This window comes from Pangasianodon hypophthalmus, chromosome 5 (genome assembly GCF_027358585.1).
Source record: "Pangasianodon hypophthalmus isolate fPanHyp1 chromosome 5, fPanHyp1.pri, whole genome shotgun sequence".
Taxonomy (NCBI): Eukaryota; Metazoa; Chordata; class Actinopteri; order Siluriformes; family Pangasiidae; genus Pangasianodon; species Pangasianodon hypophthalmus.
The window spans coordinates 2763272-2784642 of NC_069714.1; the positions used below are offsets into that span (position 1 = coordinate 2763272).

Sequence of the window (21371 nt, forward strand, 5' to 3'; positions counted from 1 at the left end):
AGATCATGACCTGAGTGATCTGTCATTAGATGTACAGCACATCCCCTTGTAGAATTGCTATAGAATTGCTGAATGAAAGTATCACATGAATTGGCTTGTGAAAATTTAAGATCACCAGTAGATTCACCAGAGCATTTATTAGATCTTTCACAACACCACTAAAATTGCTTGTCTCTGCGTTTCTTCATTTGGATAAATTTTCCAACTCCCTTTAACCTCAGGGTCTTTAAATGGTTCACCAAAAAGCTGTTCAGTGGCCTATCCTGTCAATAATCGAATACTATGTTCAAAAGTGATCAATAGAAAATCAAAAGTGAATCCATTACCTGTATAGAACTGAAAGCAGTATTTTGTTGCAATTACTGAAAATTCTTAAAAAAAAAAAATAAAAAAAAACCTGCATGTCACAATAACTTGACATCAATAGAATTGTAATAATTTATTTGTTAATTTTAGTACCATTTTATGCAGAACATTTCTGAGATGGCAGTGGGCATTTATTTAAGTTATACATATATAGCGATGCAAAGGTATCAAAGGGGTCTTTATGGTGCAGCATTGTAAGCAATTTTAATATCATTTAACAACCCTTGACACATTCCTATCTGGCTTGGAAGGCATCAACAGCCCCTGTAGATATATTGCAGATGTGGTAAAAATTTAAAAGTACTACACAAAGTGTTGAGATGGGGTCCCTGGAGGACTAATGGTTAGCCAGGATCTCTGGCCTGGGTTTGATTTCCAGCCAGGGAACCAACCCGAGCCACTGGGGCTGCACAAGACAGTGCACTCCCAGTGCTGGTCCCAAGCCAGGATAAAATTGGGGAGGGTTTCATCAGGAAGGGCATCCAGTGTGGAAACTGTGCCAAATCAACTATGCAGACCAATGGTCCACTGTGGCAACCCCCAGTGGGAGCAGCCGGAAGAAGAAAACACAAAGAATAGAGAGTAACACAGAGGTTTTTGGTCAAGAGTCCATCATCAGCTGTGTAAACGAAGTGTTTAATTTGTTAATAGCCTATTAGGCATATAGCAATACTGACATATTTTTATACACAGGAAAGTATTTGATTGCATTATCTGCCTTTTAGGCAGCTATAATTGGATAACTGCCACATGAGGCAAGTTGTAAAGGCAAAGCAGACTCAAAACGTAGAGCAGGCACAGCATATAATCAGTAAATAGGATAGACAGGGAAAGAACCAATAAACAAAACAAACCAGGATCACAAACACAGAATAAGCAGCTCAGTGACATCAGTAGAAGACCAGCAGCAAGCCTTCATAATGATTGAATGAAAGTCTGGGTTATATGTGACCGTGAACAGGAGAAGCTGACCAGAAGTTCAGTGATTGTGAATGTGAATATGAATCATGTGATGATTCATGGGATGTATTTGTCCTTCATTGAGAATCATGGGAACTAGGGGTCAAGCACCGAAGATCACACAATCATGATTTTATTTCCTGTCTGTCCTCATGACACCATACCAAGTAATTCCAGTAAACTTCCAGTAGGCTACAATGAAAAAACGTTCACAGAATTTACTTAACTGAAATGTGTACATTGACTCCACATGAATGAATTGAGTCGCATTAACACAATTTGTTTTCATACAGTGAACATGATTTGATAATGTACAATTGATAAAGAAAAGTCTACACATCACTCTTAAAATGGCAGGTTTTTGTGATGTAAAAAAAAAAGGAAACCAAGATAAATCATGGCAGAACTTTTTCCACCCTCAATGTGAAATTACAACGTATAAAAATTAAGTTAAAAACAATCAGAAACATTTTAGGGAAAAATAGGGAAAATAAAAAATGTTACAATTACCTGGTTGCATAAACGTGCACACCCTTTTATAATTGGGAATGTGGCTATGTATAGAATGAACCAATCACATTCACTCTCATGTTCAAAAGTAATTATTATACAGCTGTCATCAATGAAATTATTCTTCCTGGTTTCATCAAAAAGGAGATGAGTATAAAAGAATTTCCAAAACATTAGATGTACCAGGGAACACTGTAAAGGTCAACAAATGTAGAAAATAGAGCACCACAATGACATCACCAAGAACAGGATGTCCCTCCAATATTTATAAAAGGACAATCAAAAACTTACCAGGGAGGCTGCCAAGAGACCTATGCCAACATTAAAGGAGCTGCAGGAATATCTGACAACTGATTGCATGTGACAACAATCTCTCATATTCTTCATATATCTGGGTGGCATGATGGAAGCCCTTTCTCACAAAAAAACATCCAAGCTCAAGTAAATCATCCCAAATCATGTGGTAAAATGTGTTAAAGTCTGATGAGACCAATTTCAAAAGGTATAATAATTCCCTAATTCCAAAAAGTATGTTTGGTGCAAAAAAAAGAAAAGCACATCACCACAAGAACACCATACAAGTGCAGCTTGGTGGTGGCAGCATCATGCTTTAGGGCTGCTTTTCCTCTGCCAGAACTAGGGCTTTTATCAAGGTGGAAGGAATCATGAATAGCTACAAATACCAGTCAATTTTAGTGCAAAACCTTCAGGTGTCTGCTACACAGTAAATTTAAATTGAATTTTTAAATTAAATTTTCAGAGTAAAATTAACTGTATTTTGAGTCAAAATATAACACTACTCAACATTGGTGTTACCACAATTTAATACTACTGGGAAATTAACTCTGATTGGTGTTACCACAATTTAAAACTAAGGGGAAATTAACTCTGATTAGTGTTAATATTTTACTCTTCTGCAATGTCAAACTCTGAAAACAAGTTTTCAAAACATAGAAAACAACTTCAACAATGTCACAGTTAAAACATTTATTAAAACACTGTCAGACTCAAGAAACATACACTTACATGCACAAAAATACATCATGTCTGCATGAACTGGCAATACGGCACTATACGCAGTGCAAAATCTGTTGTACCATATTTCTGAAGATCAAATGGTTTGAAATAACACAGCTCGTTAACATTCACTACCTTTAAAACTCTGTCTGGATACAGTCTGACTGTAAATGCATGGTAATGGTCATCAAAACATATAGTTTCCATCAGTGTTCCACATAACAGTACATTTTCATCTTTCATAACAATAGTATTGATCTTACAAAACACTGGCATCTCACATGCTACATCTGGACAGATAATAAAGTCAGCGTGATACTCTTTGCCATGGTGTTTGATCCACTTTACAGAATAGACAAGTTCTGACATTGCCACTCCTAGTTTGGAAGCCATCTCTTGGCTACCTTTAAGTTCACCTTTGAGTTCCACCATCTTTCCTGGGCCAAGAGACAATCTGTACTGGCTAAAAGACTCCCAGTACATCGCCAAAAGATTTCTTTCAGGAAATAATTTTTTGAATAGCTGGCAATGTTCAATTATTAAATGTTTAAGATAAATGGTCATGCCTTCTGTTAGAACTGGTGAAAATACGACTTTAACAATCTGCAGAAGTAAAAGCAAAAGATGCCAGTATTTATCATCTCTCTCCACTAAATCACCAAATAATAGGGGCATGCTGTGCAACAGGCACCAAGATTGGATGACATTTAAACCCGAATCATTGCTTCCATCAAACAATTTGACCACTGGAGGACAGTTCCTCTGCTGATTGTAAACATAGTCAAAAGCATGTACTCTACCAGCAAGACCATCAGCACTCAAAAAATTATGGTGAATGTACTGCAGAACAAGTTTTACCTCTAGCTGAGCAACTCCTTCTAGAATGTCGTGCATTATATCCACAGCGAAATTGTTGGCTGTTTTGAAATACTTGAGTGAATTTAACAAACACACCCTTTTGACACCATAAACATGAGGTAGTGTAGAATCAGTTTGTAAAGTTTCACAATGCAGAGCATGCATCTCAGTTATTCTTAGCACAACCTCAGGGTTATCTTCAGAGAACACAGACTGAAAGCGATCTTTCTCAAGAAGACAGAAACGACAGCAATATCGAGCCCCAAATGACTCCAGAAACCCAAACAAACTATGTAATCCAAGATTATCCTCAGTGACTTGAACAATCGTACCCCTAACACAACTTCCAGATCCTGGATTCTTAACCCCCTCAATCTCAATCACTTTATAGTTAGAGGCTCAATTATAGAATTAAAACCATAGAGCTTAATATCCTGTGCATGAAAGAGGGAACATAAATGAATATTCACCAAAGAGGAGTTAAAAACTGGGGGGAAATTCCTTAATGTAAAATACATTGCACCCAATTTTGTGTATTCTTTTTAATTTTTCATCTGTATAAAATAAGGAATTACTTTTAAAATTGCCTTTAGTGTTTCTAAAACGGGAATATAAGCAAATTTATCAGTTACAACAACTTGATCATATGTTCCTGTGGTTTTATTTCTCCTGCCGTCAAATCTCCAAGCACTATTTCGCTTGGTTCAACAGTTCCCGATTTCTCTGTAAAGAGTCTCTTTCATTTGGCTTCAGAATTTAACAAAGTAAATGGATTTTCCAAGTTTTGAAATGAATTTTCTATTTTCCTTTTAGTAGCAGTGTCCTGTGAAGACAGACAAAGCAAAGCTGTATCCTGGGCCTGACTATGAATCTCAAAAACCATTTCCTCCATAGACGAAACAAAACCATTTATTGCAGACTGCCTTAATCCAGCAACATTTAGAGGTGCAACAGCAGACGCACACATATCCAATGTGCTCTTATTTGACTTTAACAATACAGATGGCCACCTCTCCAGCACTGCCACAGCCAGGAGATAGGGTTGAGCACTAGCAATGATGTCTCGAAGATGTCCTCAATGTTTGTTCCACTCTGAGAAAACCAAGCTAATTGTAGAGAATTATCATTAATATGTTATATAAAGAAAAGAAAACTACAAAAAAAACCTTCTTGAAGACAATAAGATGTCTCTCTGCTTGAGAAGCAGACACCTTTCCTGGTCTCTTCCGAGCTTGGGCAGAAAGTGGTATCAGATGCAACAGTAGTAGTAGTATAGAAGAGAGGTCACTGTTCCAAACTGTTTAGACACAGTACGTTAGGTTAGCAAAACTTGATCAATAATGAAAATTAGAACTAAAGAATAAAGAATATGAAAAAATGTATGGGGACCAAATCTTTCACCCTTGAGTTCCTTAAAATATTAATCATAAATAATACTGAACAAATTATCTAAGTATTAAATTAACTTTAAACATCTTACCTAAGACAGGGCAGAAAAGTACCAGACAAATCATTATTAGATATAAATCCATGTAAGCATTGAACAACCTCGGTTCTAGACAACAGCAATGCTTTTTTAGAAATCATTAAAAATATGATTATAAACACTTTACCAAGACTTTACTGTCTTGGAAACGTGGAAAGACTGTCAATATACCACTTGATTGCACAGGGTCAAGAACCATGTTGCTCCAATAATCAAATGTCAGTTTCATTTTCTTCTTGACTGTGTCCTCATCAGCAGAATGGTTCATGAATGCAACTGCTTCCTTGCATTCATCCTCACTCAAGACAGTCTCCGGAGTAAACTCCGACTCCCGTCTTACAATTGGTCCACCTGACACCCCCTCAGCAGATGATCCTTGTCCTGATGAATAACAAAGCATTTTCAGAGCTTCAACACTGCTTAAAGAATGCTACATGAAGTTGATGATGTAAGGAATTTAGCTCATTTAGATTAAGCTGTAGTGATAGTAATGACTTGCCAGAGTTAATAAGACGCCTCGCCAAACTTATTCTGATAAAATTCCCCAAGATAATCAATATTACTGTTTACATTAATGATCCTTACGTCATAATAATTACAAAACCAAACTAAGTCAACATCTAATGAGCTAAATTTCCTACATATTGGTGGAGAATAGATCAGCTTAATCTAAATGAGCTAAATTCCCTACATATTGACACACAGTGTCAACTTGAGGGCTTATCTGTTTTATAATTCCGGGAAAAAAGATCAAAGTGCATAATAATGAGTCTTTGTGTACGCATCGAGCCGATTATAGACAAAGGTATCGCGCGAAGGCCTTATTATTGTTTAGCTAGATTGATGTCATTGCGTGTTCCAGTGCCATTCAACTAGGCTATGTTCACTCCCTAGGGTTTAACCATTAGAGTAGCTAACTAATGCGTGCCCTCCTTTTCCTGTGAAATGAATAAATATATATGTATCGTGGCAAGACCGCTTATCAGTGATTTAAACGGGAGTTTTTTGTTTGAAATTGCATGAGTGCATAAGAATTGTGCCTCGGCAGCGAAGAAACCCTGCCGTGTAAGTTGTTGCTAAAGATTACAGCAAATCTGCCCGTTTAGAGAAAAGGTAGTTGCTACTGAAAGCGAGTACGTAGCACATGCGGTATAACAAGCATTCCTTTGCTTATGTTGAACGAATGTGTAACGCGACACCGCAGGCGGCTGCTGTTGAGTAATTTTTGTTTTTCTTTTCAATATGAGTGTGCCACAACCTTCCCATCATTTAATTACACGGGTCTGCACAGCTCAGCAGACGTTAAACACGAGTTGTCATGACATCAACTGTTTGCAGGCGTAGTAGAAAGCTTTTCCAGGGTCATGTCGTAACTGCGCATGTGCCGTCGAACCAATGCTATTCTAGTGGCTAAGCTAACCAGCTAGTGGTCATCCAGCGAGCTAGGCTAGGCTAGGCTAGGCTAGACTATGCTATTAGCTTTTAGCATTAGCAGTTAGCATCCTCTAGCCTTAACGCTTTAAGCATAGCTGGTGTACTAATAAAGTGACATGGCCTCTCACACTACTACATCCATTGTATGCTCTCTCCCTACCTTTTATGGCTTCCTTTCCTTCACTTACTGCCTACCTCCTCCATAGTTATTACCCTTAAATAGATGCTGAAACAGAGGGAAATAGAACTTAGGAACTGTAAAACACTTCACTTCCAAGTTGATCCTTCGGTAAACTATCCTTCTACTGTTGTTCCTTCTGTGCCTTTTTTTTTTTTGTACTGTCATACTCTGTCGGCTACTTACACCCCACTTCTCTTCAGTTGTTGATTATTGAACGGGTTACTTCCTTATCTTGTCGATCTCCCTCCTTTGCTATAATTTAGTCACACTCAATACTTTACCTCTTTCTTGTCTAGTTGAAGTTTTTTTTTTTTTTTTAACACTGCCCTTCTACTGCTTTCTCTCTTTTCCTTCAACCAGGCTGTCGCCTAGTGATTCTGTGTCCTCCCCTACACTTCCGTGTCTCGTCCCTAGCTTGGGGGTTCCGAAGTGGTCATCCGCTGGTGAGTTTTGGCAGCTAGCCCCGCATCTGGGAGATGTGCATCTGAAACACCTCTACTGCACCTGCTGGGAGGCCGGTCTGCCGCCACTGCCACCGGTCCAGGGTATCAACACCACCCATAGACACCAGCCACTGGACACTCCAATTTGCCGGGTCAGCCCACCACCTCTGAGGGGGAGGTGCTGATTATGCCATTTTGAGTGTGGTCCCTTGTGCTGAGGTCTTGAGGTGGCAAATACTGTTGGACACGGTACGCAGTGGGTCTGGGTTCTCACTGGTAGCGTGGGATGAGAGTGATCAGAGGAGGGGTGCCTTGCCTGGCAAATTCCACCTGATTAGGAATGACTCACTTAGGGCTCTACATTAGGAGACAACACTACCTTACCGTGGGTCTAACTGAAACCAGAGACACTTGCTCCTCATTTCAGTTAGCCCAAGGTCTCTTCGTGTCACTCGCTCTTCGTTCCCTCTCCTTTCCTTCCTCCTCTTGTGCTCTATACACTACCACTCTAGGGTTTTACTATGAGTCGTTGACACCCACCTGCAGCTAATAAGGAATAGTTGTTTCCAAGGACTCAACCATAGAATTTTTTTTGTTCCTCTTCCTCCTTTCTCAGTCTTTTAGGTTATTTGCATCTCCTCTCTCTGTTTGTTTTTTTTTTTCTCTTAATGCCTTAGTTCACTGCTGTATACTTTACTGCCGATTAGTTGGAGGCCAAGCCTTTGAGAACCATCAATAGGCCTAGCCAACATGGTAAATCATTAACTGATATGTGTGTTCTCTCTCCCTCTTTACCCAAGCAAACTGTCTACCAGCCTAAATAGTGCAATCCAGCCCAGCCTGGCTAAAACTGAGCCACGAGACGTACAGCAGGTAATCGTCAGTATCGTGTGTCCCCCTCGTCGAATTATTCTTGATAAATGGTTACATTGACCGACTGCAAGGTCTGTGCGGAGACAATCCTAGCCAGAATTTTCCTTGCCTGTCACACTGCTTGTCTTTTCTCACCTTTACCTTTCCCCTCCACTTACAATCCTCTTTGACAGTTAACTCCCAATATACACCTAGTCCAAACTAAGCATTAAACTTCTAATTCTGTAAAGGTCAGTGCCAGTCTCCTGTTCTAGTGTCCCATTACAGAGTACCATGATGTCTCGGGCAGTCAACCTGGCCCACTGGGAAGACTTGGAGGCGTGGATCAGCATCATGACGGACAGTCTCCTACCCAAGGTGGCCGACAAGCTCCGAAACCAGAGCCAAGAACAGTTGGATGACAGCATCAGAGAGCTCATGGCACACAACCCCAGTCAGAGCTACAACCACAAGGAGCTTGCCAAGATCACTGGCTCCCTGGCTCACAACCTCCTCACCCAGCTGAAGCTGATCGACACCAAGGCTATGCGGCTCGAGCAAGAGGTGGAGGAACTCTGGAAGCAGACCAGGGAAGCCCAACAGGACGCAAGGCAGACTCAACAACGCCTGGAGGGAACGGACAGGAGGGAGCAGGAGGCCAAGGATGAAATAAAGAGGCTCCAAGTGGTGTTGGAGGACTTACAGGTGGCCGCTGAACAATGAGAACAACGAGCCAGGGACGCCGGACAAGACCTGGAACAGGAGCTCCAACATGCCAAAATGCTCCTGGAGGAGGCCAAGTCCGAGTTCAAAAAGAAAAATGCCAAAATCAAGGCTGTCGAGGGTCACCTGGAAGCAGCCAGAACAGAAACTTGGGTGCTGACCCAATGGCTCGAGCAGACGAAGGACGAGCTGGATATGGTCAGAGAAGAGCTAAAGTGTGCATATGAGCTGAAGCAAGAACCAAAGCTCGAAACCCAGCTACCCGGAACGCCTCAAGCCAGCAGAACAGGATCCCCGAACCCAGACTTTTCCTGTGGAGGAAGGATGGATGGCCTGCTCTGTAAAGCCTCACCGAATTTCACTCCGGGACATCCCACCTGCATTGAGGGGACAGCACGCCGCCGAATGCCACCAGGCATCGCCCCCGGGATAACACCTAGAGACCTCGATAAACGGGCAAAGAACATTAATAAGTTCACCCCGAATCATGAAGGGGGACACGACATCCATGCCTACCTACAGGACATTGACTTTCATCTTCAGATGATGCCCCAGGTCACCACCAGAGACAGATTATACCTGCTGAGGAGAACATCCAGCCTTGAGGTCCGGAGTTTCTTAGATCGCCAGCCAGAGCAGGTCAAAGCCGACTGCCTACTCCTGCGAAAGGCACATTAGTGCCTTTTCTGACATTAGGAGTTTTCTGACACAGGGTCAGAGCAAGTACTGTTGACTACAATAGATCTTCAGCAGAGAAGGCACGAAAACCCACAGGCCTACTACCACCGAATACGCCGAGCCTATTTCGGGGCACGGAACGAACCAGAAATGGAGGAGGATGTCAATTTCAAGACCCTGTTCCTCCGAAACCTGGACGCCGGACCACCATTCACCGTGAACACCCCAACACTGAGCACCTGCAACTTCCAGCCTCAGAATATCACCTGCACTGGTTCCAACTATGCATGTCTCAGCTTCACGTGCCACCTTCCTGGCTGGAAGCTAAATGAATTCAGCCAATAATAAACTGGTGAAACACCAACAACTCTTCGAATCATAAGAAGCCATCATCACCAAGCATGCTAAGATACAGGATGGGCCCTTATGAGATCATGGATCAACTCTCCCCAGTGGCATCCTGTATTAAGATTATCAGGGGACAGGAAAAGCTAACCCTCAGATCATGGATCAAGAGGCACCCGAGCTCCGACAGGCTAGGAAAGGGGGGAACCATAACTACAATTAACTACAATTAGAACCACAATTAGCTGCATGCAAGGTACACCGCTTCCACCCAAACAAATAGTCAGGAGACTTCCACGTGAGTTAGATATGATACGTGACCAAGTTTGTAAATATAAACACATACGGAACAAAACTAACCCAGAGCCAGTACCAACCTCTAGCTCAATAGTTACTTCACTACGATTATGAGTTAACCCTTTTGGCACTCCTCTGTCACTCATCTGCCTCTGCTTTCCCTCCTTTCCACTACTATAACCTCTTTCCCACCCCGTTTCCAATGGGTCCCTTTTCACTGTACCTGTGTTTGTATATAAGTGTCAAATGATCACAAGATTGACTCCGTACAGCCAACCCCTATATACCATCTGGAACAAAATTCCGCCCTTTCATTCAAATAGTATGGTAAACAAACAATCCCAAGTAATTAACCCATCTGAATTGTTAGCCAGTCTCAGGCGACCCTGCACCAGCCATAGACAGGTGTGGAGTTGTCGTCTTGTTATGCCGTGTGTGTGTTTGTCTCTGCTTCATATTTTTCAACGCTCGCCGATGTTTTTTACCTCGAAACATCGAAGGGGGGAATGTAGGAATCACATTCTTTAGCTCAGCCTCCTTCTTTAGCCCAGCCTCTCTGTATAGTTTTGATTGTCCATGCCAAGTACCCAGTGCCACTCTCACCATCATAGTAACGCTCCTTAGAAAGACAAAAATACAGAAAAGGGGAAAAAAAATATTTAAATTCAAGAGCAAAATACACCACCGTATGGGTGTGTCAGCAGCATTTAAAACATGTCAACACAGAATTAAAATTCAAAAACAGTGTGAGACTCACATAGCCATTTTTGGAGAAGGGGTCACTGAGGTATGGGAACAAAGCCACAATTCCTCTGGCATATATTTCTTTCACCTGCCTTGGGGGTGATGTACTGCATAATTTAAAATATGATAAGATTTCACTTGTCTTTATCCCAGGTTTAGAAAACAAGTGATCATAGAACTATAGTGAGAAATCATATATAAACTAGATAATGATATGCAGATTACCCATTTTTTTCTGTAATGTCAGCTGCCAGGATGTTAAACATTTTCCTCCTCGTTTCGTCCCCCAAAGACTTAGTTCGGTTGTATTCTTTTATTATATGCTCCCCATCAGGTTTCTGGACAAGGATGGATTCCACCAACTTAGTAATAATAATAATAATAATTTTATATACAAACCCGATTCCAAAAAAGTTGGGACACTGTACATATTGTGAATAAAAACAGAATGCAATGATGTGGAAGTTTCAAATTTCAATATTTTTTTTCAGAATACAACATAGATGACATATCAAATGTTTAAACTGAGAAAATGTATCATTTTAAGGGAAAAATAAGTAGATTTTAAATTTCATGGCATCAACACATCTCAAAAAAGTTGGGACAAGGCCATGTTTACCACTGTGTGGAATCCCCTCTTCTTTTTATAACGTCTGGGGACTGAGGAGACAAGTTGCTCAAGTTTAGGAATAGGAATGTTGTCCCATTCTTGTCTAATACAGGCTTCTAGTTGCTCAACTGTCTTAGGTCTTCTTTGTCGCATCTTCCTCTTTATGATGCGCCAGATGTTTTCTATGGGTGAAAGATCTGGACTGCAGCTGGCCATTTCAGTACCCGGATCCTTCTTCTATGCAGCCATCATGTTGTAATTGATGCAGTATGCGGTCCTGCATTGTCATGTTGGAAAATGCAAGGTCTTCCCTGAAAGAGACGACATCTGGATGGGAGCATATGTTGTTCTAGAACTTGGATATACCTTTCAGCATTGATGGTGCCTTTCCAGATGTGTAAGCTGCCCATGCCACACGCACTCATGCAACCCCATACCATCAGAGATGCAGGTTTCTGAACTGAGCGCTGATAACAACTTGGGTTGTCCTTGTCCTCTTTAGTCCGGATGACATGGCGTCCCAGTTTTCCAAAAAGAACTTCAAATTTTGATTCGTCTGACCACAGAACAGTTTTCCACTTTGCCACAGTCCATTTTAAACGAGCCTTGGCCCAGAGAAAACGCCTGCGCTTCTGGATCATGTTTAGATATGGCTTCTTTTTTGACCTATAGAGTTTTAGCCGGCAACGGCGAATGGCACAGTGGATTGTGTTCACCGACAATGTTTTCTGGAAGTATTCCTGAGCCCATGTTGTGATTTCCATTAGAGTAGCATTCCTGTATGTGATGCAGTGCCGTCTAAGGGCCCGAAGATCACGGGCATCCAGTATGGTTTTCCGGCCTTGACCCTTACGCACAGAGATTGTTCCAGATTCTCTGAATCTTTGGATGATATTATGCACTGTAGATGATGATAACTTCAAACTCCTTGCAATTTTTCTCTGAAAAACTCCTTTCTGATATTGCTCCACTAATATATACATACACATATATATACATACACACATATATATATATATATATATATATATATATATATATATATATATATATATATATATATATATATATATATATATATATATAGAGAGAGAGAGAGAGAGAGAGAGAGAGAGAGAGAGAGAGCATATTAAGAATAAAAATATTACTTCAAAAAAGATGTATAATTTTACATATTCTTTTAAACTTCAATCACAGAAATATCAAATTCGCGTTAAATTTTTTTTGATAGATTGATGAGTTTCAACAGTCTGTTTTTTTCCCCCAAAATGTATAAGCACTAAAAACTTGATGCCCACCTGTTTAGCTTCATCATCTAGCCTCATTCGTTTACTGGAAGAGCTTTCTTCAATAGTGTATCCCGTGAGTCAGTGGAGTCAATGGATGATGACAAGGACCGATTTAACTGCACAGGAGAGGCTTGTGGAGAGTCAGATTCCAAGTCTGGTTGCATATACATTTATGGGGGAAAAAAGTCTTCATGATACTAATAAATAAGTATTAAGAAAATTTCTAGCAAGTAATGTAATAAATACAAACCTGCACCATGTCTTATGGTGAGAACTCCAATCTTTAACTACAAAACTCAAAAATATCATCATCCACCTCAGTCCGTGATTCATCAACAGCCCTCACATTCTCAGGTACAGTTGGGACACCAAATTTTAAAAAGGCTTATAAAGGTAAAAAGGTAAATAAAAAAAATAAAAAAAAAAAGCAAATCAGTGAGAAAGGATAAATGTCACAGCTACAAGCACTTAAACCATAAACCATGAAATATATATATATAAAAAAAATTTTTTTTTTTAACCAGCAGACAAAAATTCCTTCAGGCTCAGCTCGGGTACTTTAACAAATTTTTAGGCATCCCCAAGTTTCATCTTAACCAGCATGCTTTGTAAGAAGTGACAGAGTTTTACAAAGTTGAAAAAGGAGAGAAATTTCACAAATACTGAAGTGATGTCATATCTGTACTGAAAGGAAAAAAAAAATTAAGATAAAATTCAAAGTATTACCTTAATCATCCAATTTCAGCTTCAAATTGCCTAATAGATAATTTTAATTTAATTAAAATAGATAATTTTTAAAAAAGGACAATAATAATGATAAAACGTTAATTTTACAATGTACGTGCTATGCAATGCCAGCTTCAATTACATTGCTGCACTCAGTTTCATTTTCAAGCCTGGGGGGGATTTTCTCTATTTTCTACCACACTGCGTTTAAACACCGTCACTCTTGACGCACAGGCTGAAGCTCAAACTACGTCACTTACACTACCACTAACGTACCGCTCCCATCGCGGCAACTGATTGTGTGTGTCTAACAGCAATAACGTCAAATAGTTATTTGTGATATCGAAATCATTATGGGCGGCTAAAAGGACGAAAAACAATGTAGCGCGTGCGCAGCGTTGAGCTCAGTTAACGCTAAGCCCATAGCGCCACCTATGCGGCTTCAATAAAACTGCAATAGCGGCGTTCGACGACACTACAGCACGGAATTTCTAATTAAAATGTCTTTGGACACATTCAATCCATTGTGAGCTGAACGCAATTATATAGTTTATATTACATTACAACAGTTTATATAACATTATATTATTTATTCTAACTTGTGTATCTAACATCGTAATACATGCTGAAACTCAACAAAACATTTAATCCAACGATATTACATGAATTACACGTTAAACATTTACATTAGAACGTGATGCAAACATCAGCCACAGCCCTACAAAGGGACACCGCAACTTCCACCGTCGGCACATAATAAACTTGGCGACTAACATTAACAGGATATAACAAAGCTAGCTGCAACCGAAAAAAACAACAACAAATGAAGTAAGAGTATTGACATCATTTAAGCTTATCATTACCACATTGTGGCGAAAAAAAAAAATATTTCTCCAACGCAGGAACCTGCCGCGAAGTTGGTTAAGTTACCTATTCAGAATTTCCGAGTTTGAACCAACAAAATTAACAACAAAGTTAATCAAACTACAACCAATGTAGTAATATTAGCACATTTATTCATATAAAATATTAAAGCTGTGTTTTAATATGTTACTTAAAAGAGCATACCTTTCGGTGCGAGGTGAAAAAAACGGCGCCGAGGAAACTTCTGCTCAGATCTTCAGGGTTAGATTGAGAGGTGGAGCTTAACAGAGTAAAGTTAACGAGGCAGAATTTAACTCTGATCATTTTCACCAACACTAGGGGGTATCTTTCACTCTTTGTTGTTAAATTAACTCCTTAAGAGTAGATGGAGAGTAACACTGCTTGATTATCGCCGTCGATTTTACTGCGTAATAAGCTGAAAATAAAAAGTAATTTCACCTTTCAGCATGACAATGATCCAAAGCATGCATCCAGATCAACAAAGGAATGGCTTAACCAAAAGAAGATCAACCCCTAACTAAAAAAATCTGTGAGGTGACATGAAGCAGGCTGTTCACAGGAGATGCCCTTACAATTTGATGGATCTAGAATGTTTTTTCAAGATAGAGTGGGAAAATATAAGTCAAAATGTGCCATGCTGATAGACTCTTACCTACTTCAAAAACTATGAGTTTAGCGGTGTGCACACTTATGCAACTAGGTTGTGTCAAGCTACACATATTACGTCAGAGATAGCAGTGAACCTGACTCCTTCTGCCCTCCACATGGACAGCCTTAAGATCACCATGGGATTACTGTGGATGGAACCACACAGACATCCTAAAGATGGTTGTGGATTCACAAACCCCATCCTCTTCTGGGTGACCCCAGATAGCATGATTATAAATAATTTTTCTTCCATAACTCTATTGCTCGGAAAGCCTAAAGACTGCAAGTTATAGAAGAGAAATTATTTATAATCGCACTATCAGGGGTCAAGAAGAGGATGGGTTTTGTGAGTCGGTTCTTCTCAAGGTTTCTTCCTCTTGTTGTCTCAGGGAGTGTTTCCTTGCAACCATTGCCTCTGGCTTGCTCATTTGGGATAAAATTAGAATTTTTATTTAAATTTTAGATCTGGATTTCTGTAAAGCTGCTTTGTGACATTGTCCATTGTTGAAAGTGCTATATAAATTTTAAAAAAATCTGACTGAACACATATTCCCTTTTCTTCACTGGCTTTCACCTCCAAATCTCTGTGTTTATAGTGTAGCTGTCTGGCTAGTAGCTTTCAGACAGTAATGGGAAAAAACATGATCCACACTGGCTAATCCTGTTTCTCACGATAGCAGCTGGTAGCCATTAAAAAGGAATGCATTGATTAAAAAAAACAACTTTAATCAGTATTATAGCTGTTGTCATGTAATAGTGCATAAGGCACTTTCCATGAATAGAGCTCAGTTTACAGTAAAAACAATAATCATTGTTTCTGAGTATTTGAATTTCTGTGAAAACTGACGGGATCTATATTTTAACTTAAAATAAAAATATTTAAAAAACATTTAAATGATCACTAAAACACACAAATTGTCTGTTTTCACACAAATTTTAACACAAAAATTGTGATTTTGGGCTGTCCCACCTCACTGACATTGAACTTCTCTATGAAATATAAGCATTAAAATCTTCAGTAACACCATAATTACAATATTATTTGGTTCATTTCCATGTAATTTAAAAAAAAAAAAAAAATTATTTTCCTCAAACAGTTTATTCAAGTTAACAAAAACAATTATTTTAACCTGTGTCTCACAGTTAAAGAGTGTAATGAGAGTGCGTAAATACGAACACATTACACCAATTCTTCAATCATTACACTGGCTTCCCATTTCCGCCCGGATTGAATACAAGGTCTCCCTCCTCACACATCAGTGCATCTATGGCAACGCCCCCACTTACCTTAAAGAACTCCTCACCCCACAGATTTCAGCACGTCCCCTCCACTCCACAAACACTCATCGTCTCCTCCCCCCTAGGACTAATACCCGCACCACTGGGGATCGAGCCTTTTGCGCCGCTGCTCCTCGCCTGTGGAACGCCCTCCCTGAACATCTGAGGGCTCCACAAATGACTGATGGTTTTAAAAGGGGTTTAAAAATGTACCTTTTTAAAAAGTGTTTTAATATAGTTTAAATTTCTGTGCTAATCTCAGTTGGCAGCTGGTTTTAATTGCTGTTTTTTGTAGCACTTTGAGATTTTCTTTAAAATGTAAAGTGCTTTATAAATAAAATGTATTATTATTATTATTATTATTATTTTAATGTGCAACCCTGTTACCAAAACCTGTCCACCCTCTTAAAACAATGGAACATTCCATACATTCTGATATATACAGGAAATTGCATCATCATCTTCTTTTCTGCAGCATGGCCATGAGACAAGTACTCAGTCTATTGTCTCAATTTACACAAAAGTAATGTGGGTAAAGCTTAATCATTCAAAAAATACGATACATTGTATTCTGACACCTTTCTGTCATAGCCAGCATTAACGTTTTTCAACAATGTGTGCAACAGTAGCTCTTCTGTGGGATTGGAGCAGAAAGGGTAGCCTTCGCTCCCCACGCGCTTCAGTGAGCCTTGGGCACCCTGTCTCCGGTTCACTGGGGTCCTTCCATCGACCACTTTTGTTAGGCATTAACCACTGCATACCGGGAAGACTTGCCATTTCGGAGATGCACTGACCCAGTCGTTTAGCCTTCACAATTTGGCCCTTGTCAAAGTCACTCAGATCTTTGTGCTTGCCCAGTTTTCCTGCTTCCAACACATCAACTTTGAGAACTGACTGTTCACTTGCTACATAACATCTCCCACCCCTAGACAGGTGCCAGTGTAAACAGAGAATCAATGTTATTCACTTCACATGTCAGTGGTTTTAATGTTATGGCTGATTTATATATATATATGTATATATAAATAGATTTTCTGAGCTTCTCAAAACAGAGGTGGTGTCACTGGTCTGATGAAAATATTTGCACATATCAAAGGAAGAGACCAAACAGAATTGCTAGTGCCCTCAAAAGCAGGAGTGATTGTTTCTACCTCAATAATGACATGAGTAGAACGGTTACATATCAACAAGTTAGTACTGAGCCACAGGAACACTATCACATGGAATGGCTGTGCAGATATAAGAGGTCAAAATAAAATTAAAACAAAACATATGGCAGGAAGCAAACAGTTCTCCATTAATACAAATACTATATTTCATTGGCAAAATATCTTTAGCCCACACAAGCTTAAATGGAGAAGCAGTACACACATATCTCTACAACACACGTCACATCAGAGCAACAGATTTCTCCAAAAGCCAGGTTTCACTGCACTGTTCTGCTACTATTACTGGTGACTGCACATCTGATAACAAAAAGAATTGCGAAGTGAGGTATGAATAAACCAGCTGGCACAATCTACTTTAAACAAATTGATGAATTATTAAAAAATTGTGGGAAAAAAACAAAGAACAAGCAGAAATAAAAGTAAGACTAGATGAGCTCTTCTGAGGTAATCATTTTACTATTTCAAAACTGAGTTGAAACCCCACCTTCTCCCAAGACTCCTACCACATTATGTATAAATGAGTTTGCCTACATATTGAGTTAAAGCCTTCTCAGCATCAGCAAACAGTCTGGCTTATGAATTCAGATTCATTTTCTACAACTCAGTTGCTACCATAGATAATGAGAACAGTTCGGGTTTTGAAGATGGCAAAAACATTGGCGAAACCCAAGGAAAAAGAAATCTGACCTGTCAACGAATGATGAACTGAAGATGATAACCAACACCGTGCTAGTCATCATCCGTGCAGTGACGGGAGAACTGCTGGACAGAATTATTGATCAAGATCTGAAAGACAACTGCCACGGCTTCATGATTGATCACCCGAGTCAACTCCAACACATGTGTTTGCTCGGTCCTGACATGTACTATCTGCACATGAACGCCTACAGATTGGTGAAAAAGCCAAGTCAAGGTATCGCTGAAGCCATCGTGTGTAATTGGCGAGATGAGCCTCCCATCAAAAATGTTCTGAACAAGGTCAAAGAGAAGACAAAAGAAATTTGGAGAGACCAGGTGTATGAACATGTTGTGGGCTACTGGACCTTTCCCTCATCTCTGGAACCCTCTGACCAGCCACATATATGGGAAACTTCAAAACACGCCACGTCTATTCTGACTGCGAGAAAAGCCTGAAGACTGAGTTTACCTCTGCTCACCAAAAAATTATTAAACTGAGAGTCAATGACCAAAGTAGTTTTACTAATCATCTTCCTGTTGATATAAGTGTTTATTGACTAGAAATGTTCATGAACAATGCGTGAGATTCTCTGTTCTATGTATATACCTTATATCCTCCGTATACTGTGTATCCTAATATCCATATACACACTTACATGCAACAAGTTTTATCTTTCAAGTTTGCTTGTCACTAAATGTCACTAAAATCCTTGATTGTATCAAAGTCATAAGTTTTCTGAGAAAAAAATGCTTAATCTATACCTGCATTTGATCATTATTGTCCTGATAGTCCAAAATGACTGAATTGATGAAGAATATATTATATGCCATTAGACCCAGGGTCATATGGTGGCGTTAAAGAGTTTGCAAAGAGCTAACACTGAAAATGCATACATATTATGGAGAAAAACAACAAAGTTGTCACTATTAATTATGATAAGCCACATTACCATAATAGAAGTAATCAAAATCACAGTAATCAAAGTCAAATTGGATCAGAACAAGCATTTATCTGTTAGTTATGGGAAATTTATAGCTAAAATACACTTCAGACCTGCTAAACATTCATTCCATCTGTAAAAAATGATAGATAGGGTGTACGTTGTACTGCAGTCCTATGTGGATTATTACATCGACCAGACTGGAAATGGTCTCCCAGGTTTTCACTGCGCTCCACCATGTATGGGTCAAGTCTAGGAGGTCTGTTCAAGGGTCTTTTTAGAATGGCTGTTCTGTTCATCAAAAGGGCCTTTGCTATTGCAAAACCTCATTTTAAAACAGCAGGTATTGTAAGTGAAGTAGTGAGCAACATTATGACCAAGATACAAACTCAGAATTAAGACGGATCAGGTCTTGCATTGATTGCATTTAAAAAATCTAAAGGGTGTCAACAAAAGATTCTAAATAAAAGACGTAAGGCAACTAAAATCAAGACCAGTGTGAAAAAGACCAAGCAGAGAGGCAAGAAGCCTCCCCCCATCTCTCACAAAAGAAGGCAGCCAAACATTTTCTAACATCATGGCTTTGTTGCACAGTCTATCCTCAGAGTATACTAAGTCAGAATTGGATATTTTCACATTACCTTATACCCAAACGAGTATCGAAAAGTACACTTATGTCGAAATACCTCCACTTTCTGTTCTGATGGACAATGGGCCCCTGGGGTTCTATGTGGCTTGAAACAGTGAGGATTATCTCGACTTGAACAACACTTTTTGCATCTAGCTTGTACAATCGTGAACTCTGATGGCTCTAACATAGCTAATGATGCAAAGATGGGGGTCATTAACTATCGCATGGCATAATTTTTTTCAGTGTATGTCATGCTCGGGAATTGTCTTATTCCACAATCTAGCAGTACATACCCATACCAAGCTACCTTTGAATGTCTTCTCAACTATGGAAAAGAGACCAGAGACCAATTTTGCAACAGGCTATTCTACAATGACACAGCAGGGCATATGGATGCCACTGATCCAGAAGGTCAAAACGGAGGTCTTAAACAAAGGGCCAGATTCAGTGCTGAAAGCGACACCTTTGACCTGATTGGAGACATTCATTCACATATATTTTTTCAGGATAAACTTTTACAGAATGGTATCGATTTAAGGCTTAAATTGGCTCGCAGCAAAGACGAATTTTGCTTGATGATGGAAGTAAATGCAAATTTCATTTCGAAAATACTCAATGCTTCTCTTTTTGTAAAAAAAAAAAAAAAAAAGTAACCCTCTCTCCATCAGTAAAACTTGGTCATGTGCAAACACTCCTTAACAGCACCAAAGTACCCTATCAAAAGAGTCTGCATGAAGACCTTCAGTCTAGCTACAGGGATTCACATTTGTTCACAAGAGAATCTTTTCTTTGGACCATTACCTAAAACCATTATCTTCAGGATGGTAGATAATGATGCCTTAAGAGAATCATACAATAAAAACCATTTTAATTTTAAACATTATGATGCAGAGTTTATTGCACTCTACGTACATGGTACTCAATATCCTGCAAAACCATTTCAACCTGTTTTTCAGTCCGGTAATGTGGTCCGTGAATTCCATTCTTTAATTTTAGCATCAGGAAAGCAGCTAAAGGATCAGGCATTGGCAATAAACAGGAAAGTACGTGAATGGTTGATGATTGTGGGCAAAATTTGTTAATAAGGTCAGGTAATATGCATTTGGAACATCAGACATTTGATTGATGCTGACATTTGACCTAAACCTGTAAAGACAATATGTTGCAATATATACAGACCACCTCTCTGTCATGAGAAAAATGTCATTAAAAAGTACTTTATGCATGTGCACATATATGTTTGTTGGAAAAACCACTTTTCTTTGTATCTTTGTAATATCTTTGTAAACATAATTTTTCACAGTTTAGACTTTTTCACACATTATTATTAATTATTCATTTTAATATAAACATTTATGTTTTGTATAATTTTTCATCCTCAACATGTGAAAAATATCATTGAAATGTACTGCATGCACCAAGCTCATAGCGCTTTGAAACTGTCTAATAGCGTTTTCAGCACCTAAAGCGCACACTTGTATTAGCACATAAAGGTTTGCTAAGAAAACAGTGTTAGTGCATATTTAAAAAATAATTGACTTTCTAAACAATTTTTTCACGATTTAGACTTTTTCACACATTATTATCCAATTATACATTTTAATATAAACACTCTTATTTAT

At 39.2% G+C, this 21371-nt stretch overlaps 3 protein-coding genes across 6 annotated transcripts; 2 read left to right on the forward strand and 1 right to left on the reverse strand.

The window, feature by feature from the left end:
• Positions 1 to 2653: 2653 nt before the first annotated feature.
• LOC113540088 (uncharacterized) lies at positions 2654 to 14681 on the reverse strand. 4 transcript variants are annotated; one of them, XM_026936329.3, is made up of 8 exons: positions 14588 to 14681; positions 13044 to 13177; positions 12803 to 12947; positions 11514 to 12474; positions 11120 to 11232; positions 10908 to 11001; positions 10636 to 10769; positions 2654 to 5578 (listed from the first exon to the last, which is right to left on the reverse strand). In XM_026936329.3, exon 8 carries the CDS (start codon positions 3874 to 3876, stop codon positions 2878 to 2880), a length of 999 nt encoding a protein of 332 aa, XP_026792130.1. In that variant the 5' UTR covers positions 3877 to 5578; positions 10636 to 10769; positions 10908 to 11001; positions 11120 to 11232; positions 11514 to 12474; positions 12803 to 12947; positions 13044 to 13177; positions 14588 to 14681; the 3' UTR covers positions 2654 to 2877. The 4 variants fall into 4 exon arrangements, with proteins under 4 accessions (XP_026792130.1, XP_026792111.1, XP_026792140.1 ...); XM_026936310.3 differs by lacking the exon at positions 11514 to 12474; XM_026936339.3 differs by lacking the exons at positions 11514 to 12474; positions 13044 to 13177.
• Positions 8402 to 8830, forward strand: LOC128318437 (uncharacterized). The gene has a single exon (XM_053234627.1). The coding sequence runs from the start codon at positions 8402 to 8404 to the stop codon at positions 8828 to 8830; it is 429 nt and encodes a 142-aa protein (XP_053090602.1).
• On the forward strand, positions 8888 to 9508 carry LOC128318436 (uncharacterized). The gene has a single exon (XM_053234626.1). The coding sequence runs from the start codon at positions 8888 to 8890 to the stop codon at positions 9506 to 9508; it is 621 nt and encodes a 206-aa protein (XP_053090601.1).
• Positions 14682 to 21371: the final 6690 nt, after the last annotated feature.

Excerpts from the sequence above, each read along its gene's own strand:
- LOC113540088 (XM_026936346.3), bottom strand. The coding sequence starts at position 3,876 with ATGCATGCTCTGCATTGTGAAACTTTACAAACTGATTCTACACTACCT.
- LOC128318437 (XM_053234627.1), top strand. The coding sequence starts at position 8,402 with ATGATGTCTCGGGCAGTCAACCTGGCCCACTGGGAAGACTTGGAGGCG.
- LOC128318436 (XM_053234626.1), top strand. The coding sequence starts at position 8,888 with ATGCTCCTGGAGGAGGCCAAGTCCGAGTTCAAAAAGAAAAATGCCAAA.